The sequence below is a fragment of the Mercenaria mercenaria genome, chromosome 9 (assembly GCF_021730395.1).
Source record: "Mercenaria mercenaria strain notata chromosome 9, MADL_Memer_1, whole genome shotgun sequence".
NCBI lineage: Eukaryota > Metazoa > Mollusca > Bivalvia > Venerida > Veneridae > Mercenaria > Mercenaria mercenaria.
Genome location: NC_069369.1, coordinates 20,887,628 through 20,901,286, shown reverse-complemented (window position 1 = coordinate 20,901,286; position 13,659 = coordinate 20,887,628). Strand labels below are relative to the sequence as shown.

Here is a 13,659-nt window from a genome sequence, read left to right as displayed (position 1 = left end):
GTATCTGTCTACATGTCAAAAAGCAGACACGTATACTTTTTCAGGATCAAGATACAATTTAATGCGTTCTAAAACGCTATCCCAAATATCTTCTCCAACTTCTATTGTCATGCAAGAAAGCGATCCTAAGTATTCTACAAATAGTCTCCTGACACGTTCTTCCCAATCTGTTATCAACTGTATGCCGCCTTCATCTGCCTCGGCAAATGTGCATTCAAGTACTATTGTGTTGTTTTCTTCTGGCAGGCTCATTTTAACATGACAATCAGAGAGCTGTCTTCCAATCTCGCTGGAACACTGTTTGGAGCCCTTTAGAAACTTTATCTTCAATATATCAATATCGTTTATAACTACTGGACTTTGTAAACCAGAAATTCCAACAGTCATATCTGTAAATACATGGTATCGCTCAACTTTCATTTTTTTCCCGCATAGTGTATGTTCCCTTCTTAAAACATATTCTGTACCTGAAAATAAAACTTGTCAAAGTCTATATTTACGAAGAGATCAGATTAAAATAGCTATTGTCGGGATAGTAGTCCTATCTTTTATTTTTCAGTATTGAATTCATTCAAATTACCAAACGTGTCTTGCCTGTTATTGCAAATAATGACAACTCTTGGCCATCATGTTCATCTGTGAATAGTCATCATTTTTCGCCCATGTGAAAGGTTTGGGGTGGTCAAGTTCTTGAGTACTTTAAGGTATGTAATTATTTATTGTATATTTTGAAATATTTTCATGAACATTCTTAGAATGCTGTTAAATATCACCGTTCGTCAAATACTGTGCTATGTTTGTCTTCACGGGCTTCTTAGACTAATGGAATGACATGAAATAAACTCTCAACCCTAAAAATATCTTTCTGTTTATAACAAATACGTTTAAAAAGACACCTTAACCAGACGAACAAATATATATTATTCGTTACTTAATACTATATTTTTACACACAAGAATTATTACGTACAATGGTTATCCTTGAATTTCACTTTAGCCTTGTTATTGTTTGAGTTAACTTTGACCTCCACAACGTTTTCCGTGTCATGTGATCTGTCTTCAAACAAATGTTTAACAAGCTCCTCCGTCGCATCAGAAGGTAGATTAGACACTAAAACTGTGGTCGTTTTAGCCTCAGAATCTTCCTCAGACCCTAAGCTGTAGTCTGGTTCTGAAACAAATAGCATCCACCTACATCTAAAATTCGCAAAATTAAGTTAAATTGAAATAAAGTGACACAAAATCTAAACTAGAAGAAACCATTTGTTAGAATATGTATTGTTGCCAAGCTGAAAGAATTCTAAGCTTAGGCAGATGCAAACTGAACTGATACCAACTTTGTGCCGATCGAAAAAATGCACAATGTCATTCACTGTTAAATCTATCTCCATGTTTTGCCCTTAAACAAATCACAATTATGTATTGAATACTGTTGTTATGATAAAATTCGGTGGTAAATACAGAATGGAAATCAAATAAGTTGTTCTGCTTTTTTATTGTACGTTTCCACATCAGCAATTTAATTAGCCCGATGTGTAATAATGATAAATGTACAAATACCTTTCTTCTTTTCTGACTTTGTAGGGAGAATTCCGGCGATTTCATCGAACAGTTTTGGCGCTAAGTCTGCAGTAGCACATATGTCTATTTTGGGTGACCCGCTTTCAGAATCATTAAATGAAACAATTACTCTTCCTTGATACAGCTTATTCCATTCCTCTACTTTCCCTGGCCAAATATCTCTTACTATTAATGAGTCTGATTCGGGGCTTATCAAAATATCATTTTGAACTACGGCCGACTTAATAGTATTTACTGTCTTGTCAAGCACATCTTTGAACGGGCAACAAATAATTAGTCTTTCTTCACTCACACACCAGCATGCTATTAAGTTTTTTCTCTTCAGTCTCTCGGATATAAAATCAACTGTTTGTGGCAATGTATACTGCTGCACTGACAACCTTGGTAAAATATCGCTAAATGCTGTGATCAATGTATTTTTCAAATCACATAAAATCATCTTAGCTCCGTTTACTTCATTTGCACTGCCCTCCAGTTCGACAGCACAGTCATTCGAACTAATTTTAATTTTCACGTTTGGAAAATCCATCTTCAGTTCAGTAAATTCCTCTAGCTTTTGAATCATACTTATCTCTGCTTGACTAGAGAATATAACTCTAAGTTTTGTGAATTTAGTTTCTGGTTCATGGGCAATAATTGTTACATCAATGAATTTTGATGCTAGATTGACAATAGATGAATTACCAATAACTGTAACAATCTTTTTCTCCTCGTCATAATCGCACTTTATATCTTCTGTACTACAAATGATACTTCGTAAAGTTTCCAAACACGCTTCAGCTTCTTCGCTTTTCAGCTGTTTTTGGTATATACCGACTTTATGCATTACCTTTTCTACTGTCTGCTTTGTTCTTTTTCGCCATTTTCTTTGAAGTCTGTTTGAGATCACATTTTCCGGGGCAGCCGTACAATTTATTTTCAAAACATTTCCTCCTCGATCAAGTTCTGACCAATCAATCTTTGCATGGCAAATATCTAATTTGTTTTCGAGCTTTGTTTTGTAGGCGTCTGTCTTCTGTATGAATTTCAATTTATCTATATTCACCTTTCGAATGACCATCGGCGGTGGTAAAGTAATGCTTCTTTCTTCCGGCAGATCTACACATTCAAAGTATTTCCGTACTTCCAAAGTCTGGCCGCTTAATAGATGCTTCTTTTCCAAAACATTATCTACAACTATAAAGAATCAAAATGAGATTCAAAGCTGGATGGATTTTGAAATATCAAAATTTTACTGAATTAACGATGCTATATATGTATGATTTAATAATATCGGAAGTACAAACAAAAGCTCTTCTGCATATATCGTACATTCAATGGTAATTTCTAACATTCGAATTAACGAAGAGTGATCTGAATATATGTAACTTGACTATTTAATACCAGAGTAATCCTCAAAATAAACAAGACATGACTGGTGGTCAGTAGACATTTCAACATTCCGGACAGGCCCCCCATTGCTCCGTTTCGTGTTGTCAAAATAGATCTCCACAACATCTTCAGACACGTCTGTTTGTAAATTCTCCACATAAATGCAATTAGATACTTCCACCTGCAAAAATTCTAGTGTAGCCCTTTCAAGAATAAACTTCTGGTTTCCATCCTTCAGTTTAGCAAAATCTGAAGTGAAAAGTACACACAACTAAACCGCACTGACACATAGGAACGATAAATATGACCTGTTTCTCTAAGACAGAAAATTATATTTACATGTTTATGAATATAAACACAGAAAAAAATATGACGGACAAAGCAAGAATTCCGCCAAGCAAAATCCTTTAAAAGGAACGCAGGCTTTGGTTTGGTGCAAACCATTAACCGGTTAATTACTTATTCGTGTGTTTTATATGTAATTCGTGTGCTTTATACTTGTGTAATTGATTATGTTTTGTGTAAATATCAATCAATTACACATCCATGCATCCATGTTCACATTGATGTAGGATTTCATTTCTGGGAAACTGCATTCTTGAACGCGACTGTTCTTACTGGATCTTTGCCTTTGTTGTTTGTACAAACTCTTCATCAGCAAACATTGTGTTTAATATATGCTTCAACAGAAAGTAATTTGCCAACTTGTCAAACATTGCCCAATTGTTGTCATGGATGTTTCGTCCTGCATAAGGTATTTGTGAAATTACCATATAGTCAATTAACATCAACGTTTAAGAAAGTAAAATACTTTTGTAATATTTATTTCCATGTAATACAAAGCATTGCTTTTTTCATAGAAGGCAGATGTTTAAAATCTTGAATAAAAAATCATGAACGGGTTTGGGGAAAAAAGGAAAAAAAACATTTGACAGATGGACACTGAGATCGAAACGACAGGCAGATGTGGTCTTGGTGAAAGTGCCCATTTTAAATAAACAGTAGAATAATAGTATTTTGTCATTTACCGATTCGTGTGGACACATTACCTATAAAATGCAAGTTTTATTTCAGGCAATCACAAATAGTAGTTCTAAAGTCATGCATCCTAAACCTTGTTAAGTTTGTTCTACTATAATTCAATCAAACGTTAAAATAGCAGTAGATCTACCTATCTGAGTGTATGCGGTCAGTAACACAGCATTATCTCTCTCTTTGTGGTATGCAAGAGATTTCGTCTTTATTCCAGCTTGTGCATCAAGAAAATATATAAGGCATTCGTCAGATATTTCTTCCGTCAACCCGTTAATGAGAACTTTATCTTCATACAAAGGTCGTTTCTGAGGAACAGCACATAGTGTAACGTCAATATTTTTGCCGTTAATTATATGATCCCTTTTGGTAACCGCTATAGCATCTGGAAGTTAATTATTTGAATTTTATAATACGTAATTCATTAACGTGTGATTTTACTTTTATTCAATTGATTTTAGTCGATGATTCTTGAAATATTTAATCCGGACCGAATTGTGTGCGGAAATACTTGGTATCAGCGATATGTAGTGTACGATTGGTGATTAGAAAATGTCTTATAGTATACTATTCTAAAAGCTTATATCAGCAAGCAGCGTGTTTAACATCTAAAATGCTTTTTAAACTTGTAAGTACTTTCTTAAATCAGTCACTGTTCATGAACAATAGAACTCATTGAAACAAAGAAATTCTAACAAAGCTCAAAATTAATCATGATACAAAGCCTTGTGTGCTTGGTAAAATCCTTTATGTATATATATATATATATATATATATATATATATATATATATATATATATATATATATATATATATATATATATATATATATACCTTCTAAATTTTCGAAAATGATTTCAGCTGTATCCTCCTCATAGTTAAAGTCAATGTATTTGATATCCCCGCCACCAGAACGCCTTCTGTTCTCAAAATAATACAGAATGGCATCTTCTGATGCTATTTGGGTAATACCTTTCACTCGGACCTTTCGCTTGACTACCGAAGAAATTTCTTTGTCATCGTGCAGCTGTTCATGCATGTTCCAGGGTTCTGTTCAGTCTTGTTTGTTACTGGAAATCATAAAACAAGAACTACTCATAGGTAAAAATAACTTAAATGTGAGTGGACGGCGTCGGCAGTTTATTCGTGTTCGTGTAGTTTTCAAAATGTTCTTAAGCTAAAATAAGTTGTTTTGGCGAAACCATACGTCTACAAACCTTCTACGACAATATACTTTTAACATCACATAGCTTTTCCATTCTTTAACAGAGGGCCATAGTGGCCATACTAGTATGTCGCTCAACTGAGCTTGAATATTTGACCTTTGATAAACATATTGAATGCATATAAAGGGAAATCAAATCTATATAATAATGTTTTGCTATCATATAATGAAAAGTTTGTTCCATATAAAAACAGAGCGGTTCCATATATTACATTTTGAATGCATATAAAGGGAAATCGGTTCTATATAACTAGAAATACATTCTGCATGCCCACGGACAGAATGTCGAGCCTGTCAGCACCTTTGGCCTCTAAGTGTGACCTTGACCTTATACCTAGGGGCCTGGTTCTTGCGCATGACACTCTGCCTCATAATGGTGAACATTCATGCCAAGTTACATCAAAATCCCATCATGCATGAAGAAGAAATGCTCCGGACAAACTTCAATTTGACCTTTGACCTCCAAATGTAACCTTGACCTTTGAGACAGGAACATGGGGTATGCGCATGACACTCCTTATTGAGGTAAACATTCATGCCAAATATAAACAAGATTGGTCCATGCATGTCAAAGTTATGGTCCGGACAAAATCGGACTGACGCACGGACGCACGCACGGACGCACGCACGCACATACACCGACCCGCGAAAAGTGACGACTATATCGAGCTCACCGCTAGCGGGCTCGACAATAATGTTCTGCTATCATATAATGAAAAGTTGGTTCAATATATTACATTTTGAATGCATATAAAGGGAAATCGAATCTATATAATAATGATTTGCTGTCATATTATGAAAAGTTGGTTCCATATAAAGACAGAACGGTTCCATACACTGCATTTTCCAGTTTACATAATGAGCAAATGAACCTATATATTCTTAAAGGAACGAATAAATATAATGAAAAGTTGGTTCCATATAAAGACAGAATGGTTTGATATATTGCATTTTCCAATTTATATAATGAGCGGATGGACCTACATATTCTTAAAACGAATGAATAACCATATAAGACAGCCACAGCGTTCCATAATTAAGACTGTGATTCTTTCTGATACTGCAGTCCATCTAATGTTGACTGATACTCGCTGTTTAGCTTATATTGTAATTATCTAAAAGAAACAAAAAATTTTACCTTAAGAAAACTTTATTTTCCCAAATTAACAGGTGAGCTCATAAAAATGTGAAACTAAGAGGTATATTTTACATAAAATTGCAGTGGAAAGGTGTTCTTAAATGCTCTCAAAATGCCACCAGAATGCAGAAAATGAAGCGCTGGATTTCACAATTTCCTGGGTGACCATGCCCCCGGACGCCCTGGCTGGTCGGCTACTTTTCTATTTCAGTCCGTTCAACAACAACTTATTGACAACCTAATCTAGCTGTTCTTTAAAAGTTGCAAAGTAACAACCCCCACCTTTTTGAACGAACAAAACTATAGAATTACAAAGTTTGTATACGCTTCAAAACTAAATTTTCTACAATTTTCACAGCATCTGTCAATTTGGCTGCAACTTATAACCCTAAAGCCTACTCAAAACGACTATTTGTAAGCGTTTTGCAACATGTGCATGGCAGTTTTATTATAATATTATTATTTTATAATTGGATATCTTTATGCTGGAACAAAAATGTATGCATACATAGCATTAAACCATATTCTTATAGCTGAATATGCGGCTTTGGTGTAAAACTAACAGTAGGCAGATACGGGTAAGGCTTAGGCAGATACGGGTAAGGCTTAGGCAGATACGGGTAAGGCTTAGAGGGATGAAAATATCAGATCAAAAAATAAGTCATCCCGATAAGCTAAATGAGTACTTGGCTATCATGCTTCCTACAATGCACCTTACTCATTTGGCTTGGGATAACTTATTTTATGATCTAATATTTTATAGTTGTCATCCCTCTAACTGAGACAGCGACAGTCAAAAGTTAGCACGCTGTCCCGAAACGTCCTATTATTTGGACTAGCTACGCGCCTGCCCTCTCCGCGGCATTCTGCTTATAGATTAGTTTATAAAATTTACACGAAGTTGGCTTTAGTCTTTTCTTAATGACGTATCTATGTGTGTAAATCTGACACATAACGTTCATATTCAAACTTTGATTACTTACAAAATGACTTGCATAAAACAAACTTTGATCTTTTATAAGTTATGTGATATCAATTATACACCATAGGGCAAAGTATTAAAATTTTGCAGTCTTAACAGTTTTACGTAACATTATTAGATCTAACTGATCACATTTTAATTATCAACAAGTTCTGAAAAACACTTGGAACTTAATGAGAGCAAAAAGAACTTACCCAGGCCATAGAGAGAGATATTTTCCTTTTAGCTATCCTTTCGTGCATTCTATCGGTGACGAGGCATCAAACCACTAAATCTTGAGGGTCACACTAAACAACTAACGAATTACCTAATTATATGCAATGTTTTGGAGAATGATGACGATAAGTATAAAGAAGGATTATCGGAAATGTTGACGATAAATATGAATTAAGACGGATATATACAACCAGTGCATGTATTTTATCCCAGGGATAACTTACACCTTTACATACTCGCGGTGTATAGACCCTCTGTACGCCGAAACAGAAGTAGTCAAAAAAATAGGCGTTCAAAAATCAACAAATTTTTGCTGTCCCGGATGGCTTGGATTTTCTTTGTTTATTTCGTTAATATCGCATAAAGCAAGTGTAGTTTTTAAATTTACGTGTTGTCTAAGAGTTCCTGTTTATGTAGATACCAAACATGCCTGATAAAACTCAGTATATACTTAATTTCAAGTCAAATTACGTGTTGATATTTGTTCGATTTCGTAATGAAACTATCAATTCTTTGAAATACCTTTTGCAAAGGTTTGAAACCTTCGCTACTTCGTAGATAAATATCTTACGCATCTTACGCATCGATAAATACTAGCATGGCTTTTAATCCATTATTTTAACAGGAGACCATATGCCGCTTTTCATGGAATTACACTTAGTGTAGCATCGAAGGTTCCATGTGCACCGCCGTATGTCTCTGCGGATGTCTCTAATTTGTTTTTTGTACGTTTAACATGTGTAAATGTTGAGTTCTGCTCAACTCGGGGCTAGAGGGCGTGGACGGTAGCATGCATTTCCAGTACCGTCCATGAACAGGCTGAATCAAACCGATCATGCAACATTTTCGTTTCTGTTGTGTTGGGCGACCTGTAGAGTTTCCCCTTTTTCTATTTTATGGTAACGAATACGTTTTCAGGAAAATGTGTTTTTCTGGGACATGTATGCTGATTACACTGTTCAACTATTCGATACATTGGTCCACTAATCGCAATTTTTAAAATCCGGACTGTACGCTTAGTCAAAAAGTTGTATGCCTATTCAAAACTTCTTTTCATTCTTATATTTCAATGTTTTGACTTTGTTTTATGATGACCAACAGTTAAAAAAATAATACATGTAGTTATGATTTCTTTCGTTTTCATAACAGTCTTAGAGCGGTTTAAATATTATTACTGCAGTTTCGATTCCACTTTTCCTGAATAGATCACACCTCAATAAAACATAATGACAGCACTTTGAAAGTAAAACAGAAAGACTATTTAAGTGAAAAAAAAAACAACAAAAAACATTTTCCCTGTCCACAAAAAAAAACTTTCAAATTATTCCAGCAGAAATTTCTTCTCGGAACATATTTATAACCTGCATTCAAGAATCAGGGGCTTGGAAAGTAAAATATCGAAATGTTTAGATGATGTAGACAGTTTTACATCACCCGAAAAGATTTGTGCTCAGACTATCATTAGGCTACAGGTCAAGTATGGGAGGGGCATAAATCTACAAAATGCAAATCAGAGCTATTATGGGTATTGATTCCAGAGATGCAGTTGTTGACGGTAAAGCTATAATTTGAGTTTCAACTCAATAATTTAGATAGTATAAAAGATATGTCCAAAAAACAAAGCTTGCCTAAAAACTTTAACCAAGTATGAAAGGGGCATAATTCTGTCCAAAAGAAAAAAGAAAACAAAAACAAAGTGATGGGGATTAATTTGACACTTGCAAATGTTGAAAACTAATATATATTTTGAGTTTCAAGTCATTATCTTTGACAAAGATATGTTCCGAAAATGAAGCTTGTCCAAAACGTTTAACCAAGAATGAAAGAGGCATAATTCTGTAAAAAAAATCAGGTTTATGGCAGTTGTTTCCACAAATGCAGATGTTGATGAAAAAAGATGTCTGACTTTAAAGTCATTAACTTTGATAGTACCAAAGTTATGTCCAGAAAACGAAGTTTGCTCAAAACCTTTAACCTGAAAATAACCTAAGTATAACACCTCGGTGACCTTGACCTTGGGAATAATGGGTACAGTCCATGCATAAACTGTGTTTGTATGCTGCACAATGTCTATATGAAGTAACAGTAATATATTATAAGTAATAGTAAAAAAATGTGGTTGCCGAAAACCTTTAACCAAGAAAGCCAACGTAAAAGTCGGGGCGAGTAGAATAGCACCCCTATTCTCCAAATAGCGGAGCTAAAAATACATAGAAAAAAAAAGAAAAACAAAGTGTCCTGTAAAATTGAGCGGAATGAATATATATATTTCTCGTATGTTAGTGGAAACACGCATATAGATTCTATTCCTTGTCCAAAACAAGGACATTGTTGGTGAAATAGATCAATGAATACTGTTTGACTGCCGCAAGTAAAATACTATACAATACAGAACTTATATTTATTATTTCAATGAGTACAGTTTATGCAGCTTATAAGTCCAAACACTTCATCCTTTCTTTATTGAATAGGCGTACGGGTTTTTGGCGAATAGTGGAACAGTTTTATATCAGGTTTTGCGACTAGGCGGTCAGTGCATAATTCAGATGCATGTTGGATTAAACAATATTTCGACTATTCAGGATTGTAAATGCGTATTTGTACGTATAAACTCTTGTGTATGAATTGATAATGAAACATTCAGAAGCGGTTCTGACACGAATTTCCCTTGCAATTACAAAATAACGGGCAGTTTTAGCCTGAATGCTGAACGTCTTTTGCTTTGACCATCTGTGTTTTTTGGTGAAAATACGCTGTGTGTTGCAGAGACATTTATCTTACACTGAAAAAAAAATATATTCAACAAGAATATTTATTCAAATAGCTAAAGAAAAACATAAAAATACTTCCTACCAACAGCTTCCAAAAATTCGAAAAACGAAAGTGAACGCCTAGTTTTTTTTTGCGACTTCCGTTTGGGCGTACGTCTGTACACTGTGCGCAAGCGGCAATTCAAATTATTCAGGATATTATATTGCGGAACCTTTTATTGTTATTGTACAATAGTTATTATGTTATCATATATACTAATTATTAGTTCTTGTGAGCAATAACAAAACAAGTAATTTAAACATGTAAAAAATAGCAGACCATATCAAGTACGTGAAAGAATAATTGATACAAGGTGATATTCGATATAACTCCAAGTTGTATATATATTACAAGAGTAGATCTAGCTTCTAATGATTATTCACAGTATATAATAATAATCATTATTATAATACCAATGTGGCTTCTTCGATAAAATAAATGTGTTTTCTTATATTTTAGTAAATTGTTTGAATCCTGAAGAATTTTAAACAAGAACATAAAACTAGTACATCTTATATAAAAAGCAGAGTTGTTTGAAAAGGAAAATTACTACTATTATTATTATCATTATTATTATTATTATTATTATTATTATTATACTTTGTATACATACTTTAGGCAATATGTTACTGCTTACAACTAGGACGTCATAAGTCATCGCATCAAGAGCGTAAAACAATGGAGACACAAAGTTTACTCTGGTAATACTGTCACTTATTTTTCGTACGAGTTTCAATGCAGTATTCTCATTGCCAATAACAAATTAACATATTTGTATAGACAGACTAAATACAGTTAATGAGGATTGACATACGCGTAATTTCATAAGCTGAGAAATAATTTGCCTCCGTCATAACGATTCGTAAAAATATTCATTAAAAATAGAAGGAGTATTTCACTTTAACGCATGTAACTTCTGCTCTTAAAATACATATTTCTGTGTATTTGCTATGTATTTTCTTCTATTACGCTGCATGTTGCAATGCATTTTCTATCTTCTGCAAGATGAAAGCCACGTCTCTATCTTGCAATATTGGTTGACAAAATAGGGAAAATCGTAATATTTCTGAACTGATTTTTAGATTGGTTGAAATCAAGGATCTCGGAAAATTATAGGTTTTATTTAACGCTATTATTTCAACATAATTCTGCAAGATGGGTAATCATGAAAAGAAGTCAAATTTAAATGCATGTACCTAAATCTGTGTGAATGCTTTTGAGTTGGAAGCAGATATTATTGTATATATTAAAACGATCTCATAACTGTAGAATCAAGCGCTGAACTGTGATATTTGAGCGGGCCGTAGGCGATATTTCACGTGGCTCTCTGACAATGTACGTGACCAAATATACTCACTGTAACAGCATGCGCTAATGTTATTTCACGTGGCTATCTGTGATGATGTGTGTGACCAAATATACTCACTCTAGAAAAATGCGCTAATGATATTTTACATGGGCCATCTGCGAAGATGTATAACCAGATATACTCATTGTAAAAGCATGAACTGATGATATTTCACGTGGCTTTCTCTGACGATGAATGTGACCAAATATACTCACTATAGAAGCATGCACTGGTAATACTTCACGTAGTTATCTGTGACGATGTATGTAGAAGCATGCGCTAATGTTATTTCACATGTCTATCTGTGACGGTGTACGTGACCAAATATGCTCACTGTAGAAGGAAGCTCTGATGATAGTTCACGTGGCTATCTGTGATGTATGTAACCAAATATAATCATTATAAAGGCATGCACGAATGATATTTCACGTGGCTATCTGTGACGACGTATTCGACCAAATATACTCACTGTAGAAGCATGCATTAATAAAATTTCACATGGCTATCTGTGACAATGAATGAGACCAATTATACTCATTGTAGAAGAATGCACATGATATTTCACATGGCTATCTGTGACGATGTATGTGACCAAATATACTCACTGTAGAAGCATGCACTGGTAATACTTCACGTAGTTAACGATGTATGTGACTAAAAATCCTCACTATAGAAATAAAAGAATGCTGCGTTGTTTACATTTAACCCGTCACAGATAGCTGACGGTAAAGCTATATTTTGAGTTTCAACTCAATAATTTAGATAGTATAAAAAATATGTCCAGAAAACAAAGTTTGCCTAAAAAATTTAACCAAGTAGCTGCTACATACCAAATATCAAAGCCCTAGGCCGTGTTGTTCTGTACAAGAAGAATTTCAAAGGTTTCCCTATATATGTCTATATAAACCATATGACCCCCAGGGCGGTGCCATATTTTACCCGGGTGGGGGGGGGGGGAGAGAGAGAGAGAGAGAGAGAGAGAGAGAATTTGAACAATCTTGTCAGAGGACAACTAGATAATGCATTATACCAGATATCAAAGCCATAGGCAATGTGGTTTTGTACAAGAAGATTTTCAAAGCTTTCTCTATGTAAGTCTATTTTAACCATGTGACCCCCAGGGGATACTTTAAACAATCTTGGTAGAGGACCACTAGATGATGCTACATACCAGATAGCAAAGCCCTAGGCCCTGTGCTTTTGGACAAGACGAATTCTAAAGTTTTTCTTTCCGGCAACCAGAGTTCTGCATAGAATTCAATTTTTTTGAACAATTTTGAAAGGGGGCAACCCAAGAATCATTCCTGTGAAGCTGTGAAGTTTGGTGTTATTCTGCCCAGTGGTTTTCAAGAAGATTTCTTTAGAAAATGTTGACGGACCAAACAAGACGGTCACAAAAGCTCACCATGAGCCTTTGGCTCGGGTGAGCTAAAAATAAAACACTGCTATCCTGCAGGCAATAAATCGTTTTCTGTTCTCTCTTATTTTTGCATCAGGGTTATTTTCTGTTTCGCTTTCTCATTTCAGTTCGTATAATATGAATTCAGTAATGTCGTGCACTCTGTTAAGTCTCTAACCATCAGCTAACATAGTTTCCTTCCATTTTATACCTTTATATGTTTACATGTATTGTAGCCATCATGGTCTATCCTTGGCCTACACATTCTTTGGGATCCCTTTAAAGTTGTGAAAATAGCGCAACAAACTTAAAGGGACGGGTCTATTAGTACCCTCCACCTTTGTCCATAAAAATCTTGCACATCTACCTTTATATGAAGTTTCATCAGAATCCCTTTGGACTGTGGAAGGAGTTCGTTTCCAATGGACTGATCAATCTAAAGGATACTCGCATATTCCCCATAACTCTGTTGGCTGGTTTCTTTTTATGCCAATCTCAGTTCTGCTCCAATTTCATTTCATTGTCAAACCTTGTATCCTGTTAAAATTCTTTTCTA

General features: G+C 34.7%; 1 protein-coding gene across 2 annotated transcripts; it reads right to left on the bottom strand.

Moving 5' to 3' along the window:
* Positions 1-15: 15 nt before the first annotated feature.
* LOC128559431 (uncharacterized) lies at positions 16-7,625 on the bottom strand. 2 transcript variants are annotated; one of them, XM_053550971.1, is made up of 7 exons: positions 7,524-7,625; positions 4,819-5,054; positions 4,123-4,368; positions 2,964-3,200; positions 1,560-2,756; positions 970-1,170; positions 16-467 (listed from the first exon to the last, which is right to left on the bottom strand). In XM_053550971.1, exons 2-7 carry the CDS (start codon positions 5,021-5,023, stop codon positions 16-18), a joined length of 2,538 nt encoding a protein of 845 aa, XP_053406946.1. In that variant the 5' UTR covers positions 5,024-5,054; positions 7,524-7,625. The 2 variants fall into 2 exon arrangements, with proteins under 2 accessions (XP_053406946.1, XP_053406947.1); XM_053550972.1 differs by having other exon boundaries at positions 4,957-5,054.
* Positions 7,626-13,659: the final 6,034 nt, after the last annotated feature.